Source organism: Antedon bifida, chromosome 4 (genome assembly GCF_963402885.1).
Source record: "Antedon bifida chromosome 4, ecAntBifi1.1, whole genome shotgun sequence".
In the NCBI taxonomy this organism is placed as follows: domain Eukaryota; kingdom Metazoa; phylum Echinodermata; class Crinoidea; order Comatulida; family Antedonidae; genus Antedon; species Antedon bifida.
Genome location: NC_136229.1, coordinates 25,865,135 through 25,885,051, shown reverse-complemented (window position 1 = coordinate 25,885,051; position 19,917 = coordinate 25,865,135). Strand labels below are relative to the sequence as shown.

The 19,917-nt window shown below is 31.9% G+C and overlaps 2 protein-coding genes and 1 pseudogene across 8 annotated transcripts in view; all 3 read right to left on the bottom strand.

Annotated features, from left to right (window-relative positions):
- LOC144840497 (uncharacterized) overlaps positions 1 to 19,917 on the bottom strand; it is a 70,292-nt gene that overhangs the window by 47,952 nt on the left and 2,423 nt on the right. For 5 of the 7 annotated variants that reach the window (XM_078696315.1, XM_078696316.1, XM_078696317.1 and 2 more), the window contains exons 5-13: positions 19,785 to 19,866; positions 19,061 to 19,188; positions 18,736 to 18,837; positions 18,260 to 18,317; positions 17,862 to 17,885; positions 17,019 to 17,203; positions 16,549 to 16,659; positions 16,010 to 16,055; positions 14,970 to 15,173 (exon numbers count right to left, since the gene is read on the bottom strand). In XM_078696315.1, coding sequence (XP_078552441.1) covers positions 14,970 to 15,173; positions 16,010 to 16,055; positions 16,549 to 16,659; positions 17,019 to 17,203; positions 17,862 to 17,885; positions 18,260 to 18,317; positions 18,736 to 18,837; positions 19,061 to 19,188; positions 19,785 to 19,866 — 940 coding nt within the window. Of the gene's footprint in view, positions 1 to 14,033; positions 14,102 to 14,295; positions 14,450 to 14,607; positions 14,877 to 14,969; positions 15,174 to 16,009; positions 16,056 to 16,548; positions 16,660 to 17,018; positions 17,204 to 17,861; positions 17,886 to 18,259; positions 18,318 to 18,735; positions 18,838 to 19,060; positions 19,189 to 19,784; positions 19,867 to 19,917 lie in introns of all 7 variants that reach the window. The other 2 variants (XM_078696321.1, XM_078696320.1) reach the window with 2 other exon arrangements.
- On the bottom strand, positions 1,240 to 1,357 carry LOC144841636 (5S ribosomal RNA; annotated as a pseudogene).
- LOC144840498 (uncharacterized) lies at positions 4,780 to 7,266 on the bottom strand. Its single transcript, XM_078696323.1, has 5 exons — positions 7,095 to 7,266; positions 6,655 to 6,708; positions 6,100 to 6,287; positions 5,542 to 5,686; positions 4,780 to 4,876 (listed from the first exon to the last, which is right to left on the bottom strand). The coding sequence occupies exons 1-4, from the start codon at positions 7,182 to 7,184 to the stop codon at positions 5,599 to 5,601; spliced, it is 420 nt and encodes a 139-aa protein (XP_078552449.1). The 5' UTR covers positions 7,185 to 7,266; the 3' UTR covers positions 4,780 to 4,876; positions 5,542 to 5,598.

Here is a 19,917-nt window from a genome sequence, read left to right as displayed (position 1 = left end):
ATAAACGATGTATATGATCACGCCAAATAGTCTGTTTCCATGCAGATGTTTATGAGGTAGACACTACAATAAACAGTGTATATTAATCTATCTAAATATTTGCATAAACAAGCGAACGATTAAACAATAGTTACTGCAATAACTAAGACAGACATACCTTTCGTTGATTATCACTATCAACCAATGATTGTGTCTCCTTTGTGTCGGACAGTGTCCAATCAAGGGTGGCCCTTAGAGTACCTGCAAAGCCCTGTGTTGCAACTTTCAATTTAGCAAGTATTACTGGGCGATCAAATGATGCTTTAACAGAGTTGATTGCAGACAAATCTGGGATCCATGGAGATTCACTGTCAAGCGTTGTTATTGGTTCACTATCCACATCACCACCAATGAACTCCCTTAGTTGATTAAGAACACTTAGATCTTGAAGACGTTCACCGCATTCAGCTGTTATTGATAACAATGGTTATAATTAGGAATTTTTACAATCAGAGTTTTCGTGATGTGATTAAATGAATACACACCAGCTAAGGTCGCACTCAGAGAGACTCAGCGAAATACTAGAAAACCAAAAGGAAGACCGAAAACAACATGGATAGCAAAAAACAGAACTATACACATGCTTGTTCAAAAACGTAGAGAGTGGCGAACAAGTGATATGCGCAATGTCTAATGACGACTAGGTGCACTATGTATCACAACATTTAGTATCACACCACTGTCTCAATATGATGAAACCATGTAGCACTCAAAATACACAAAAATCATGAATGACCCAATGCATTTTTTTCATGTCATAATCTAAATAGGTCTGGTATTTTATTCTACATACAGTGTAATGTTGATTTGGAAATTCTCTTGTGCAAAACTCTATTAATATTGTTAGCACAAGCGCTCTAAAGAATGTACATTTGTAAATTTATGTTTTTAAGTAATAATAAAGCTGTCCTTTTATATTGTTACTGTATACACATTTTGTTGTTTTTATTTTTATTTTATTTTATTCAGTCGAACCCAACAGCGAAAATTACCGCCACTAACAGGTTTTGATACAAACAAAGCCAGGACTGTTTAAAGCACCTTGATTGGTCCTAACATTGACCAAGGGCTTCTCTCGTCCAGTGCCCACCTTGACCAGAGGAAAGGCATAAGCCAATACGTCTGAGGCAGATACTAGATGCAGGGGCTGCCATAAGAGTCAGCAGTGCTGATTTCAAATGCCTAACGGGACCCCAGCTCCATATACAGCACCCGATATTCCCAGATGGTCTCCCATCCAATCTCTAACCAGGCCCAATGTTGCTTAACTTCGGTGATCTGACGAGAACCGGTGTTTCAACGTGGTAAAGCCGTATATAATCAGATTATGTATGTATATTTTAAAATCGAAATTGCTTTTTTATATTATGAAAACAAATAGGGTTTTATTTATTTTGTATCAAAAAATGCTCAACTGAAGACCAATGGTAACTAAAGTTGGTCATTGCAAAAACTTATTTTCTAAACTCAAATCTTATACATATATATGATATCTTACAACTTGGGGTGGATGTAGGTTCGTATTCGGTTGTCTCCACAATCATTCTGGTCGTTGGATTGGTTGTAACTGTTGTCATAGTAGTCGTTGTTGGTTTTGTAGTCACCGTTGTGACGCGAGTAGTGCTCCCCATTGTAGATGTTTCCCGAGTAGTAGTAGCTACGGAATATAAAACAATATAAAAATAAGTCTAGTACGAGAAACGCAGACAGTTGTATTATTGTAATGGTTGAAGAAAGCAATATTTTTAAAATCCTAGCAACATTTTAAATAGGGTATTTTCAAGAATTACTTAAGACTGTAACTACTTCAAGAATGTATTATTCTATAATTTTTTTTTTACTATTTCGTGTAATTTATTAATATAAATACAGGTATGAAACTGGGTGTTCCTTTTCGCAAAAAAGTAGTTAACAGTGTAGGCCAAAAACTGTACCAAAATGTATTAAAAAAAGTAATTACAAACGTAAATTGTTTGTTAAAATCAATGGAAGCTGTAAGCAATTTCAGAGAGCCCTCCAAAAACATGACGTACTAAAGGTTATGCATGTTATTATACATTGTTATACATACGATTTACTGTCGTAGTTTCAGGTTCTTTAGTGAATATTTTAGTAACCACAGGCACAGTGGTTCTATTGCCTTCCTTGACTATAAAACAAAGGAAAACATGTATTTACACAATGATTTAAAAGCAAAAAAATAAAAAAACAATAATTCACAGCAGTTCAAAGATTTGTCAAGTCTTATTTTTCAAACTGAGATTGGCATATGTTACAATAAATTTGTTTAATTAAAACATAATTATTTCAAATTGAGCTGGAAATTTGCGAACAAAAGTAAAAGGTAAAATATTCTAAAGGCAAGGTGTCTAGACAGAAAAAGACAGTATGAACATGTATGAAATGTATTAGAAGGTATAATATGTAAGAAAATAAAGAAGATATGATGTGAAAATTATCAATTAAAAACAAGCAAAAGAATCGTACAATATTATCTGTTTAAAGGAAAGGCTATAAATAATAATAAATTAGTTATTTAGGCAGAATAAGGTTACAGGCAGCTAAATTTATAAGTGGTAAAAATACTTACTAGCAGTAGTGTGGTGCTTTGTGGTTGGAAGTAATGTTGTTGATGGTGGCATCTTCGTTGTGGTTGGCATTTTGGTTGTAGTTGGCATTCTGGTTGTTGTTGGTATCTTGGTTGTTGTTGGGATTAGTGTTGTGGTTGGAATTATTGTTGTGGTTGGCATTTTGGTTGTGGGTGGCATTTTGGTTGTGGGTGGCAATTTTGTTGTGGGTGGCATTTTGGTTGTTGTTGGCATTTTGGTTGTGGGTGGCATTTTGGTTGTTGGTGGCATTTCTGTTGTGGTTGTTGGTGGCATTTCTGTTGTGGTTGTTGGTGGCATTTCTGTTGTGGTTGTTGGTGGCATTTCTGTTGTGGTTGTTGGTGGCATTTCTGTTGTAGTTGTTGGCATCTCTGTTGTTGGTGGCATCTCTGTAGTGGTTGTTGGCATTTCTGTTGTTGGTGGCATCTCTGTTGTGGTGGTTGGCATTTCTGTTGTGGTGGTTGGCATCTCTGTTGTAGTTGTTGGCATTTCAGTTGTCACCTTAGTAGTAATTGTAGTAGTTTGAGCTAAAGAAAAAAAAATAATACAAAATAATAATTATTTCACTGAAACCCTACATTCTAGGTAAACATCTAGACAACAAAATCCATAGACTGTATACATCATAAATATACTGTTCGTTTAATTAAATATAGTGTTTCTGTCTATCAATAGGAATATGTATCACGCAAGTTATAATACGTACTTGGTGTAATGGTTGTTTGTATAGTTGTGATCGTTGTGGTAGTTGGGATACAAGAACAACAATTCTCGCCATCATCTTGTAATATTTCATTCTATTTCAGAGAAAAAAAAGTTAATACAAATAGCACATGGTATATTTAAATGATATCAACTTTCTCAACTTGGTTGTCGAATATCTAGTGGACAAAAAAAATAAAAAAAAGAAATCACAAACAAATCTACGATTATGTGGTATTTTGTTGTGTAAATGAAACAACAATTACCAAACAGTCATTTTGATTTTGTAAATAATGTTAAAATTGATTTTTCATAAAAACAGAAACAAATATTTATGTTTTGAACTTTTGAGTAATAAGGAGCAATATGCTTCAATCATTATTTTGCCAACATTGCATTATATTGTTCAGTAATTTACCTCTGCACAATCTGCTTGGGTCAGTTTGCAAGCCTGCTTACAATCATAGCGGTTACCTGCCAACTCTTCATTATAAACACAATCACAATACTGGCAATCTGCAGGCCAATAGCTCTCCTACAAAATATAAAAAAACAATGCATCAGTCACACAAAATCTGATAATAATAATTTATACTTGTATTGCTGTTGGTATGTGAGACAGAACTAAATTTCGTGTGAACGTGGTTTCTTTATAACTTACCTCACATTCGCATGTATCACTTTCTATTTCGTTGACACAGATAGCTCTTTTGTCAGAATGAACAAGCTTGAAAGATCTGGCTGGGCATAAGCAATCGTGAACCAGACAACTGTCATCGATACGTTGCAGAAGAATTTCAAACAATGCATCTCTGGCAAGGTTGATCATGTCATATTCCTCACAGTTTATAGTCACCTTACATGGTTGAGTGCAAACTAAATAAAGTAAAACAGTATAACTAATTTTCAATTCGATAGCAATAGTTTTCAGTATAACAATCATAACAGTCTTATATTAAAATATATAAAATTCACATATAAAACATAAAATAAAAAACTGGTATACATTGTATAGTAATGTAAGGTCAAAGAAAAAGATTTACGGACACACATAATGTAAAAATATACATTTTTGATTAAAACAAAAAGATCTAACATGCACATCAAACAGCAAGTAACTCGCCAATTATACTATAGAATGGATAACTATATCGTGGTTAGAGAAAATTGTCTTTGTGAGTTACAGACCATTAAGTAGGTCAGGATTGAACCATGGACCTTGGAATTGGAAAGAACTCACTATACCACCAAAACATTTCCACTAGCAAATGAGTTATTACCTGTTGTTGTTGGAATGTTAGTAGTTGTAATAATTGTAGTTGTTGGTGCCGGGGTTGATAACTCTGTTGTTGGTTGCATGGTTGTAGTACATTCTTCTGATGGTACACGACAATAGCCATCATCTTGAACTAAAGGTGCAACGCATCTACAATGACGGCAGTATTCCGGCCTATTGTACAGACAGTCCACATCTCGGTTTCTTCCATTACAATCAATTTCACAGTTACAATCATTACCACAAACAAACTCTGAAAATATCGAGAAAAGTAAGCATAAAGAAAGATTTTCATCTTAAAAAAAAACAAACAAAAAGCATGAATGATAAATGTCCAAATATTAGGAGTGAAGACTAGATGTTTTGCACGCACCTTGTATCTCGACTCCAAATTTGACTAACCTTATCGTTGATAGCACACCAAAAAAGCCCCATAACTACCTTTTTGAAGGAAAATCAGCGCTGCTGCAGTTTCGCACCTACCTTCAAATGTGTTTACTAACTTGTGAAACAGCAGTAGCGCCAAGAAGGTACATTTAGATAGTAGATTGTTTAAAGTTTATCTCTGGGTATAACATAACACTTGCAATAACATATTGATAGTAACCCAACTTCAGTGGTAAAGCAGAATGAGCATCGTGGAATGTAGTACCATTTTTTATTTCACAATGCTTTACTGCTACAAATTAAGTTGGGTTTATAATAATAACTGTATTTATAACTTTTGATATTTTATAGTAAACAATATACATTTTAAACCAGGATCTACCAATTAAATGCTCCATTATTACATTTATGCTGGGCTATTCCTTCTATTTTGAGGTTTTTTTTATAACATAGAATGCATGTTTATAGAGGTACTGTCTGTTACCATTAAATAAAACTAACGAATGTATTTAAAAGTTTTGAGTCGTGTACCTGTTGTAGACTCTGGCATGGTTGTTGGTAAAAAGGTCGTTGCTACTGTTGTCGTTGTTATACAGTCTCGTTGATCATAACAATCCACTTTAGTTCCCTCACATAAACATTCTCTGCATGTTTCTGGGTACCACTTCTCTCCAACCTTTATTAATTCAAAATGTGTATTTGTTAATATATTCAATTACTGCTATGGCATACTAACCGTATAAGCCCATTTACACTAAGACTATAACATTCGTCGATAAATATATAAGTGTGCATTTTTCCTACATATAACAAGAAAGAAATCTAAACATTTTTTTAACCTAGAACTATGATAACCATCTATGCTGCCTTTGATGAAAAAATTATTTTCACACGTCCAATCAAATGACGTAATGATTAGTAAGAACAATACTATCGTGGAGATACAATGATATTATTGTTCTTATTGATCATGACGTCATTTGATTGGACTTCTAAAAATATTATAAGCAAAATATAGTTGAAATGCTATAAAAATATATAAACACTGCTAATTTAAAAGTACGATGCAAAACAGATAGTATGTCTTACGTTGTAAGTTTGACCGTTATAGGTACAATGACAGTTGTGCTTGGGAATACAATGTGTTCCATTATATACACGGTCTCCTTGGCAAGCACAGCAAAATTCGGTGTATTCCTCACATTCCACATTATGGCAAACATCTTCCCGACAGCTTCCTGGTTGGCAAGGCACCTGTTCTTCAGGAGGTACGCATGCTGCATGAAAATACATTAATTGTTTTAATGTCATTTTTGTTTCCAGGGAAATTTATTTCCAAAACCGGTTTATATGTTATAAGACCTATATTAAAGCTAATCAAATTTTAATTGAACGTATGAAGTAAAATAACAGTACTGTACATAATAATAATAATTTAATTCTTGTTACTTTAACTAGAACTATTATTATGCAGAGATTAGCTTTCAAATCCAATTGGGACAAATACTCTTTTTAGTTTAATGTAGAATGTAGAAAAAGTTCCTATACGACACATTACAAACAGTTGAAAACAGAGCTTCCTTTTAGAATAATTAGAAAGTCTGTATTGCAAACCTCCTAATTACTTAAATAATTTTAGCTTACGTTTATAGGGTGTTGTCGTCGGTTCAGTGCTAGTTGTTGCTGTTGTTGTTGTGTCTAAAATAATTAAAAATAGCATTACAAATGACCGAGTTTACATCATACATTATTTCCAGTTTATTGTTTTCTAACTGGTGTTTCGGAGAGTTGACCATTCAAAATTGGTGCCGTCATTCAAATAATATTTAGTAAATTAATAAAATATATCTAGCATTTTTGCATAAAATTGGATTGTATAGAATACATTCTCGCGTTGATATGCTGTATATGCAAATAACATTTATTAGTAAAAGAAAACAAACATTTTTTATTCAGTCAACTTAATTCAGACAATTTAATAAAAAACATATTACACATAACTTGAATAATTATTGTAATTACTTGTGGTTATTAACTTATTCATTTGACTTTAATGGTAAAATATATTCAAATGCTATACTTACTTCGACATCGATCTGGGAGTTCATCACGACAACGAGGAGGGCAGTCACATTTTCCGTCACAAACTTGAAAGTCAGAGATACAGGGGTCATGGGGACTGCATGGGCTCATCAAATCAGGGCACTCATTCAAAAAGCATTCTAGACAGCATTTACCCTCAGGTACATATCCATAATATCCCTGTAAAATCAATTGTAAAGGTAGAAACCAAAGTCTGTTCAAGATGAATTAAACTTTGCTTTAATAAAACAACAATTGTTTGATCATAGTCGCTCTCCTGCATATAATCCATATTATACATATATACACTGTGAAACCCCATAAAGAAGTCCTGTGTCTTTATGTCAAAAATTAATCTAAAAAGAAGCCCATATATATATTATGAAGACTAATAATGTATGATCGTGTTTACATCATACATTATTTACAGTTTATTGTTTTCCAACTGGGGTTTTGATCGCATCTTGTATCTTCTTCGTCTATTAATATGTAAAATTGGAAGAGAATGTTTCAAAAACCATATTTTAGTAGCAATTCAAGTACAGCATTTATTCTGAAAAAATGACACCCCCACTCCCCTTTTTAGTTCGTTTGCAAAAGCTATCGCGAAAAGAAGCCCATCTTGTAAAGAAGCACTACGCAGAATCGAAGTGATTCCAAAAGTAAATGGAGAGCATTCAAAATGGCTGCCGTAGTTTAAATTATATTATATATTATATGTCTAAGCTGCGATAACATCCACCCTCTATAACCTATTTGATATAAATAATTATCAAATAAAACCAGTCCATATACTGCATAAGCAGTCAAAATACTATAATTGGAACACATGAAAATCACGATTTACAATAGCTATATATATGGCAATTTAACAACAGAATGTTGAGCTATGTACATTACATCAAAGGTTGCTACTGTAACTGCAACTAGTATGAATATGAGTAACTATTACAAGTTCCTATCTTGGCAAGGTGACCTCAGCTTCCTCTTCTTAGATTGGCTTGATCTATGCAAGTGAAAATTTAGTTTTATAGCAAAATAACAAGTAACTCTGTACTTACTGGTGGGCACTCATAAAGCGGACACTGAATAGATGTACAAAACTCGTTTCCGTTGGGCATACATTTACATTGTGTACAGTTATCGTCACTATGCCATGTTGAATTGAACTAAAAAAAAAAGAAATCACTCGCATAATATAAATGGATGTACACATAAAAAACAAATGGAATGTGGTGTTGTGCCTTTATTTTTGCAATGTATTATTGAATATTTTACGTTGAAAAAACAAGTGAGGATTACAGGGCTGTTTATGAGCATGGCAGTGAGAACAGGGAATCTCAGAGGAGCACTTATTTTATATTACTGTATAATTAATGTAATATCAACGGTCACATACATATGTTATAGTGATTTTTTTTTTTTTATGTCACTGCTTATAATCTTAGTTCTTTTTTATTTATTATTTTTTGTAATGTATATTTGGTGGGTAAAAAAAAAAAAAATGGGAGAATGAAGATTATTTAGTTTTAAAGGAACAGAAAAGGCTAATGATATGTCTGTTTGAGAAGAACAAAAACCTGTTTAAAATTATACATACTGCAATACACACATCATCCAAGAGGCAACCATTACACTCGTACGGAGTTGTTATCATAGTACTTAACAGCGTTGTCAAAGTTGTTGGATTAATAGTAGTAACTGTTGAAATAAATTATGAAATGAAAGTATTTATTTTTATACTATGTGTATAAAAAGTGTGATGTGCCCAAATATTGTAGTGATTTGCCCACAAATGTTAGTGATATGACGTCATCGTGTCCATATACAAGCGCATCACAGTTTTTCTGTCAAACTACCTTGATAGTGTATACATGATTTGTACTTACGTTTTGTACAATAACAGCAATCATTCTCTGGAAATATCAAAACTTCATCCTAGATAAATTACGAACAATAAATAGTAAAACTTTTATGATTACAATTTAAAATTAATAAATTATTTTAAAATCGAAACAATTCATTTTATTTCAAATAAAATTTAATTAAAAAAGAAATTCAACAAACTAAACATCATATCACTAATTTCATGATGGGAAAAACAGTATTGTGGAGCTGTTTGGTGGCTAGCATAGCATAGGCTGGACTCAAAACTACAAAGTTACAGTATCACTATTAAGCAAAACGGAGATTTAAAAGATGAAATCAATAATAGGGACTTTCAGATTTTCACGTCGACTGCTACCCTAGTACATAATGTTTATGTATGGACTTGAAAATTTGAGCACATATTCAGTGCCTTTTTTTATGTTCTCTCTGTGACACGAGTACCAGTAGACGTATGACGTCATAACACAAAATCATGGCGGAGAATCTTGCGATGATTTTCTGAGAATGAAGTAGTATTTTCAGTCAAATTATATTTGCAAACTGTGAATTATTGATTTGTATTGGTAATTTTAAATAAAGCTTTTAATAATACAGATTATGGCCTGGATCTTATCACTAGGATACCAGCCTTCGTTCAGAAAATTATACATCTCGGCTAGGCCTAAGCTACACACTTAGCCTGCCCTATTCCACCGGCCCAGCGCAACTATAGAGATTACAAGGTCAGATCCCAAGGCCATTACGTCATACGTTCACTGGCACATCGCAAATGTTCACTTAATTTAAAAGTTCTTATATGACCCATGTGAACGTGACCGCCGTGTGCACGTTTACTCAATTTAAAAATTGAGATCCCAAGGCCGTTACGTCATACGTTCACTGGCACATCAATGTAAATGTCCACTTAATTTAAAAGTTCTTATATGACCCATGTGGACGTGACCGTCGTGTGCACGTTTACTCAATCTAAAAACCTGTATTATTTTAGTAAAATATAAAAAGATAAATCATGAGCCACCACTAAACTAAGGTCAACTGGAGTAACTAGAAATATAGTTGTGAAGGAATTGCTGCTTCTTACAAACTACGAAATTTGGAAGTAACTTTACAATGATATTGAGGGTGAACTGCAGTGAGCTGGGTCAACAATGTCTAATATTTTCTATTATTCAACTAATATTACATTAAGCATAATCTAACCTGAGGGCAGACTTCATTGCACGATTTGGTACAGTTTAGTTCTTGATTCTTTTCACACACACATTCCTCACAAGCACTAACTTCAATTGTATCACCATACTGTAAAAAAATGAATTTCAATACCACAATTAGTTGTGTTAATTAATTCTAGACAATTATGTATCAAGACAAGGATATGAATAGCTGAAGCTGAAAGACGTTTATATAGAGTCGATCAAGACTGTTTGAAGGGTTTATTAATTTTGTGAAAAATAGTTATATTATTAGGAATAGGCCTAAAGCATATAGCTTTCAATTAACATAAATAAATACAATATCGGGTATCGGAAGTGTCTACTATAATTGAGGTAAATCATTTTTAAGTGCATAAGTAATAAGTAATCAATGTTTGTACAGTACTGTATTTCCAAGAATATACCCCTTACACTGTATTAACATCAGATACATTTGTTTTTTTGTAATCGATCTATAATTTTCAAACATGATCATCAAGAAATATATATTGATGTTATAGAGCAAAGAGCATTACAAACACATTTTTATAGTACAGTACATACATTAATTCTGATTTTGAATCAAATACGTATGTATACTGTATATACATACATTTAAATTTCTGTTATTATACATGCATGGGCATTCCTCAGTCTTCACACATGTGTCGCCTTCACGCATGTATCCCTCTTGGCAATGGCAGCCTGTTCTACAGTTGTTTAATGTGCATTCATGGTTTAGTCGTAAAGATTCACATGTCTCATGGCAATCACAATACTCGCGATATTCAAATGGAGGTGTACAAGCTGTCCGAAAAAAAAAAAAAATCAGTTTACACTATCAAATTGTATGTGAAAAAAAGAAAATGTGATGTGCCAATAATATAAATGGACATGATATCATCATATCACTACCATATTTAAGCATATCACTATCATAGAACCTTGATCTAATTCAAATTCAATTCCTCAAGCAAATTGAAACCAAGTTTTAAAAATGTAACCCCAATTTTATCTTAGACGACAATGATCGATGATAAGTAGATAATGCATTTTTTTCTACATAAAACTAGAACTAGGATAACCATTTACGCTGTCTTTGATGAAAATAATATTTTCACACGACCAATCAAATGACGTCATTATTAGTAAGAGCAATAATACAGTGATGATACTACAATGTTGTTCTTATGACCATTGATTGGATTAAAAAAAAAATTATTTTCATCAGACAGTATAATTATTAGTTCTAGGATGATATATATATTCGTTCTTTATTGTCCGTAGTATAAATAGTCATTTTGGGTTGTTTAAAATCTCTGTTTATTTTACAGTATGTTTAGGTTTTTTAGATTCAAAATAGTTCATAAAGAATACTGTTGCTTACGTTCAACTGTTGTTGGTGGTGGCAGTGTGGTGACAGGTTGGCAACTGCAACAGTCAATTCTATTGTCCACTAACACAGTGCCCTGGAATAACAACAAAACAAATCACCTGCATAATACATAGGCCTACTTACATAGGTCTACATACATACAATATTTTATTGCGCCTTATCATATAATATTAAGGCGCATTACAAATGACCTGACCTACAATCATCTTATAATTATTTGATTTAATTACATATTTTACTTGTATAACAGATATACGGAGAACCCTATAAGTATGAATTCAAAAAAACGAATTTCCTTCTTAGACAAATTTTGTCTAAGAAGGAAATTGTTTTTTTAAAAGAAAATTCGAAATATATAAAAAGTCCTACATATACAAAATGACATGTGTTATAACATTTAGCATATATGAGTTAAATCAGAATTATAACAAAACAGTGTTTTGCAACCATACTGTAGTTCTATCATATATTAGGAAATTTAAGATTCTATAATACCATGGAGAAATATTTCTCCATGTTAATAGAAATGAAATTGTCCTATAATGTTGTTGATGTGTAGGATCTGTCCTACTACTTAAAAATGTAGTAAAGTCTCAGGATTCAAAATGTATATAAAAAGGAGCAGCAAAATTTACCGCAGGACAGCTTCTAATACGACAGCGGTCTGGTTCACATTCAAGTCCATCACTCCAACAAGCACATGTCTCGCATTCTTTACTGAAAGTGTGGCCAAACTACAAAAAAAAATCAAGAAAACGAAGGTTAGGTTAATCAAATACATAAATTGAATCATAATATTTAATACTTTATAAACATTTGAGACATTATGCTCCCTGGACAAGCACAGAGACTTCTGAGCTTGACTTTTCAAACTACAAAAATTAGCTATTTATATTACTATATAATATTACTTTTTAGGATATGAAATTACTTAAATACTCATTTATTTAAATAAATTACATGTTGGCCTTATTTATGCATTGAAGATTTTCTGCCCAATTAATATTAGTGCCTTAGTCACAAGAAGCGATGAACGCCCTCAACAACTTGATGTCATTACTTAATGTTTATAAATATGGTTGTTGCTGTTTTTTTTGTATTTCAGTAACTACACAATACACTTTTAATAGGCAAAATGACATGATTCTTACTCTGTTTGAAATAATGGTGTATCGTATTGGGTACATAATAGAATGTTACCACTTACTGGGTATACTTTGTCTGTATCTCTATCATAACAATTACATTCTTCCCTATGGATGCAACTACCGCCATCTTCAACCATTCCATCAGGACAATTACATCCTGGCACACATTCTGGTGACGAGCAATTAGTTCTGCCTTGAGCAATGTCTTCACAAGTCAGTGTACAGTAACAGTTAGACCACACTTTATTGTGATTACCTTTACAGAAATAAGAGTCATAATTGTTACTTTATTGTTACTGTTATTCATTCTTATAGTCATAGAAAGAAATCCAATTAAAAAAGTCTTCTTTTTTAAGTTAAATGATAGTTGAAGCAAAATCTGATTTTAAAATCATGTTGGGTCATTCGAATTTGACTACTATTCATCAGACTAAATAATAACAACATTTATTTCCACCAATAATAAAGAAAAATACAGAATAATATACAACTATATATTGTTTCAAGGGTTGCATGGCGAAATCAAATGTTGACAACAATATACAACCAATAATGAACATATTAATATAAAAGTATCATATCTTACACTAATGTTATCACACTATGTAATAATGTTATTCTTTTTTTTTCTAATTTATATATGTGTGTGTAGAGCAGTAGGTGTATTATCATGGTAATAACTATTGAGGGATCACGTCAAAATTGTGTTACTGCAATTACTGCAGTAACTACATTTTTGTTAACTGAAATAACGTTATATCAATAACAATAAACAGAGTGTATGATACCAAAGAAAAGCTTACTAAATAAAAGCATAATCAGGTTGAAGATAAACATAATATAGTTACTGCAATAACTGCAGTAGAATAAGTTTGACATTGTAGTTTCCAAAGTGACTGTACAGAAAGTTAATTCCAACCGATACTTACATGGACGAGTTGTCGATATCATAGTGGTTGGCTCCATTGTAGTTGACTCCGTGGTAGTTGGTTCTCTGGTTGTTGGTTTCATGGTAGTTACTAAATGATGCAAAGATAATCGAGTAAAAGTAATCCCATTCTTCCACATCTACAAACTATTATTTGTCTGAAATTGAACCTGCCCCCTTTCGTTTACATGGTAATATTAACCACTAGACCACTTATAGATCTCAAAGGTATTACATTTCAAGTCTCTGCAATATAATCATTAAAACAAAGACTTTTAATTGGAGGGAAACTTGTATTGTAATTTCAACTAAACATCTACAAGCTTACCTGTTGTTGTTGGCATTTCTGTTGTGGTTGTTGGCATCTCTGTTGTGGTGGTTGGCATCTCTGTTGTGGTTGTTGGCATCTCTGTTGTCGTTGTTGGCATCTCTGTTGTTGTTGTGGTTGTAAATTCTGTCAGAAATAAAATCAAATTAAAAAAAATATATCTATATATCTACATATCTATTAAATCTACCATAAATACACTTTCCCAAATGTTTACAATTTTGTTGTCAAACTTTAAAGTGGCGAGGTTATTTAAATGTTCCGTCAAATTAAAATTAAGACAAAAAACATTAATAAACATATATTGACAATAAACTTACCATTCTCAATACATCCAATAAATTCAAGAGTCACTGTTATGCCTTCTGATACATATACAACAGTAATATCTATCCTGGTTACATCATTAATTCCTTCTCCAGGGAACAGCACTCTATCTTTTTCGTTATTACCAGTAAGGTCCTTGTTAAAAACCTATAAATAGATAAATTTAGTTTGTATAGATTAATTTAGAAATAGTTTCTTCTCTTCATTTTTAATGTGCTGTTAACATTGATTTATGTTAGCATATTGTGCATGTGTGCTTCTACAATCATTACATTACTTTAATTCTAAACAAAATTAAAACTTACCACTGGGACATCATTACCATCCACAATAGTGGTCACATCTCCATTTCCATTTTGTGCATATGAAACTATAAAAGACACACTTCCTTCACTTTGACTCTTGATATCAACTCCTGTTACTCTCAATGGTTGAGTATAAGTAACCTCTAGCCAATCATCTATAACAATACTCCATCCAGATGTGGTAGTTTCTGAATTTAAGTCTTTGCCATCATTTGTTCGTCGAATATTTTCCAAACCTTCCTTGATTTGACGTATAGGCTCAACACATTCTAATGAAGATAAATGAAACATTCATTAAAAAAAAAATTACTACTCGAAATAGATTTGATTTCCTACACTTTAAATCTGACATTAAACTTTACCCATCTCTGTAGTTGGTAGCATTGTTGTGGTTGTAGGCATTTCTGTTGTTGGTGGCATCTCTGTAGTGGTTGTTGGCATCTCTGTTGTGGTGGTTGGCATCTCTGTTGTTGTGGTTGGCATCTCTGTTGTTGTGGTTGGCATTTCTGTTGTGGTTGGCATCTCTGTGGTTGGTATTTTTGTTGTAGTTGGTAAAGTGGTAGGTTCTATACAAGTAGACGACAATAAGCTTTTTTTTTCATTCATTTTTTCAACACAAACAACAAATTTTAAAAAAAGATGAAGTGTTTCTTATTGTTATTTACCTGTCAAGGCATAATTGTAAATAATAAGTAAAACTCTGTCTACACTACCATATCAAACTTGTGACAAAACAATGTTATGTGCCCATTTAATGTTACATCACTACTACGTTTGGGCATATGTATCACTACCATTTTGGGCACATCACACAAATAGTTTGATAGTGTAGACAGAGATTAATAATGTGTAATAGGACTATAACATTATCATGCTGGTTGAGTAAACTCTAAGAATTATGAGATAAAAACATAGATATTACTCTAAGTACTTGATCATCAACTATATAGACACAAAGTGGTTCCAACAGAAGAAAAGACTATAAAGATGGCCTCCAAAAATGTAGTGTATAAAAATAAGAATAACCTGTTTTTGTTAAAGATTACTGAAGTTTTTATAAAAATAATTATAATTATTGTTAACCGCAATGGAAATAATAATTTCTTAGTAAATTATCTAGCATTTTTGCATGCGAGGATTTTTTAATGACTGCGTGATTGCGTAATGGGTATAACTAGGGTATCGATTGTGTAGTCTTCTTCTTTATGAAAACTCACTAATTGAACTGCGATAACATTGGAAAAAAATGAATACCTCAATGGATAAAACAAAAACTTGCATGGAATAGAAATACATGGACAAATAGTTCCATATAATTCATATCAATTTAATCTTTAAAATTACTAGAACTACTAAAAAAAAGTGTATAAAGAAAAAATAGGGAAACAAAATAACATCAAACCTCTACAAGCTGGACAACAGGCTCCATCAGGATAATAACGTAAATGCTGACAATAACAAAAACAATCAACATTGACAGATATATTTCAAATATTTTGGCTTTAGAACATTTTATTTATTTTTTAAAACAAAATAGTACTTGTAGGAGCGGTTGTCTTACTATATATTTTTAAAACAGTAGGCATATATTTTGGTATGTAGGAACATTTGAACTTTCCGGAAAAAACACACTCTGTGCCAGTCTGGATTTTATTTATCTATAAAGCTATCTTTCAACCTTTAAAATGTAGGACAGGTGTGAAAGGTAAACTTTTTCGAAAAGTATACAAGACTGTAAGCACACACAGTTATGAGCATCCGGATCTTATATATGAAAACTATATGAGAGGTTGTTCCATTTGTGTGAAGGAAGATTAAAAACAAGCATAATAAGATAATACAAGTGTCCCTTATAAATATTGTTACAATATTTATGGTTTCTTATAAAAAAGTACATTCATAAAGTAACATTTGTGCAGTGAATTTTTTCTTTGTACATACCTCTGCACAGTTTGGTTCTTGTGGACACGGTTTTCTACTGCATTTGATCTCATCTTTAAAGCACGAACAGTCAGAGCAATGATCATTTGGATCTTCCCAGAAAGTGTTTGGCTATTTGAACATACCAATGATGATTATTATGTTAGCATGAACCAGTAGAATTATTTGCGAAATTGATTCTTTTTTATTACAGCATTTGACCGAGTATAATCCAAGCTTTATTTGAATTAATTAAAGTGGTTTAATTTCTAATTTTCTATTCTACAGTTTGACATTCAATGAACTAAATTGTGCTATATTGAAAACTAAGAAATGTTATATTTGTGCGAGTCATAATAATGTAGAACTGTAATATGACAAATGTTGCGCTACTGTACATAACTTCATCACACCACGACTGTCTGAGGCTCAAGACTTTCTAAAAAGAAGGTACAGTAGCATTTATATTGGTATAATGCCTGTTGTCATACCTTGTAGAAATTGCCTTTGTCATCTTCACAAAGACATTCGACTTGGAACACACAGGATGTTCCATTAAACACTTGAGGTGGTTCACAAACACATCCGACACCACAGCTATATTCAGTACCAATAACACACTCATCTACATGCTTACAGCACTCAGGTTCTCCAATGGTGAAATCTTCACAACAAACTAAATTTAAAATGAAAAAACAATTATATATAAAGCACACATAAATTGAGCAAAAAACTTGGAAAAATTTAGAGCAGCCAACATGATTTAATATTTTCGTTGAAATTGAAGATACAGAAAGAAATTCAAGATTTGTACAAGCTTTGTAGACATTAATATACCTATTTACAAGAAAAAGAATATAACTTGAAGATATGAAATAAGATGCGTATAGGATGAGGTCACTGTCATAATTATTCAGACAGTACGGTATGCCAGTAAAAAGGTGTTAAAGAATACAAGCTTAGAATTGTATATTAATAACATGTGCGAATATTATACAAATAATGAATTTTTATGAGTGTAATGGTACAAGTAATGGCATGAGGTGAAATATAACCTTTCATCATTCACCAAATGGCATTATTTGTACAATTACATGAATATAAAACATTCATTATTTGTTTTATATAACATCTAAATAGATTCCTGTCACTTGAATCAGATTGAATAAAAAGGTAGGCAAGATATTGCGACATGATTCACATTTATTGAAACAGCAACATTTTGTTTTATTAAATTTTATTATTTGGATTTTATAAATACACCTACTGTAGTATTAATTAACAAACAACCAAATAATCCTATAAAAATTATAATACTAAACATAAACACTTACCAGTTTCCGTTGTTGGAAATATAGCTATATAAATATAAAAAAAAACAACATTTAATAGTCAGAGGTGTAAACAATAGTAAAATAAAAACTCAACACTAAAACGGATTTGTATACAAGAGTTATCAAAATTGATTAAAAACAGCTGAAAATTCACATCCCTGAATGTAGCACTAGGAGATGATGCACATAACAGACATACATATAATGCTGTCACAAGAAAGGCTTTTTCAAAATCCCTCTCCTTTAAAACAACCTACAATGTTTTCACTTTACATACATGTAGGCCCAACATGAAAAGAGGTTCTTCTAAACCTTTAAAATCCACCTACTTAAAATAGTTAAACATCATTTTATTTATGAGCTTGAAAAACAATTCAAATTTATGCAAACACACTTACTTGTTGGAATAGGTTCGCAATAGCAGCATTCATTATCAGAATGAACTAGCCTTTCTCCCTATAAATACAATTCAATAAATAAATACAAATCTAGTTACTTCTAATTAAAATGATTATTTATGGTGCTATAAACTATTTAAAAAATAATTATTTTATGCACTGAGCATTCAATATATAAAAAAGAAAGCTGTATATAAATTAAATTCAAAATGTACTGGCCCATGTATAAGGATGATAACCAGATCAATGTGCATTTAAAAATAAAACAAAAGAACTATTAGAAAAGTTAATTCCTATAGGATAACCATTTATGATGAAAATAATATTTTCACACGTCTAATCAAATGACATCAGGATTAGTAAGAGCAATATTCAAAGAATGAAAATGTTTTTAATTTAATGTTGTTTTATGTAAAAAAATGTATGTTTATCTAGTTATTGTCGACTGTTACCATCTTACTTTGTAGCATCCTTACCTCTGGACATGAATTTGGATCTTTGTTACAATCTTTACGACAATCCTGTTCCCCATCCACACAATAACATGAGTTACAATCATCAACCACTGTCTTTGTTCCCTATTAAATTAAATAGAATTACTCTGTAACTGAACAAATGTTTGACTCATCAATCACTACTACATTATAAATTTCATTTTATTATGATGCAAAAAAAAACTATTTTGAAAGTAATAATTCTAGTCAATTGATATTGTAATTGGTACTACAAGACAAATCAGGTTTTCCAAAATGTATAACACAAACAATTTTAGAAAAATATATTGAAAAAAAAAATTAATACCTCAACACAAGGAGTTACAGTTGATGGATTAAATGTTGTTGGCTGTACAGTAGTAGGGACTTCACTTGTGGTATATGTCGTTGTGACGGTTGTAGTTGTGGGTTTCATAGTTGTAACAGTTGTAGTCTCTGCAAAGTTAAAAAGGCGTTACTTGTTATTCTGTTTTAAAACATTATGACAAACATAATAAGCTACCGATACACTTTGGTAAAAAATGGAATAATAGTAACATTATTTACTGACATCCGACATCAGTGGCACACAATACTGTGGAAGGTCTGTCAAAACATCTAAATATTTAACATGATACACATTACTACACATTTACAATAATATAAACAACACCACAGTCCCCTTTTATTCTTTCACAAACTCCGTTATTCTGGAAAGTAAAGCACCAATCTCCACCTTTTCCGCAATAAACTTTTTAAAAAAATGTTATGTATTTAGGCAAGGATTACCAATAGAAAATTATACACTGTCCTACCAGATAGATGGTAACCCTCCTGAACAGGGGCTATTTTGACTAACTGCAGTAACCCCCTACTCATCTCGAATAATGAACTGGGTTCTTTAAAGTGCACACAGACAAACTGTGTATTACCACCAGTCCTAGGAACGAGTTGGTCTCGAAACCATGCTGATATTGTTGGCTCTTTAGGTACTGTACGGTAAACATAATAATAGTAATATTTGTATAAAATATATTCATAGAATCACTTACTGCATGTATTTTCACAGGTTTTTTCATGCTGTTCTGAGCATACACAACTGTAACAGTCTCCTTCTGTCCATACGTCATTAGCCTGAACAGCAGACAAAACAATGTTAGAAATTGTATTGTTGATGTTTTGTAA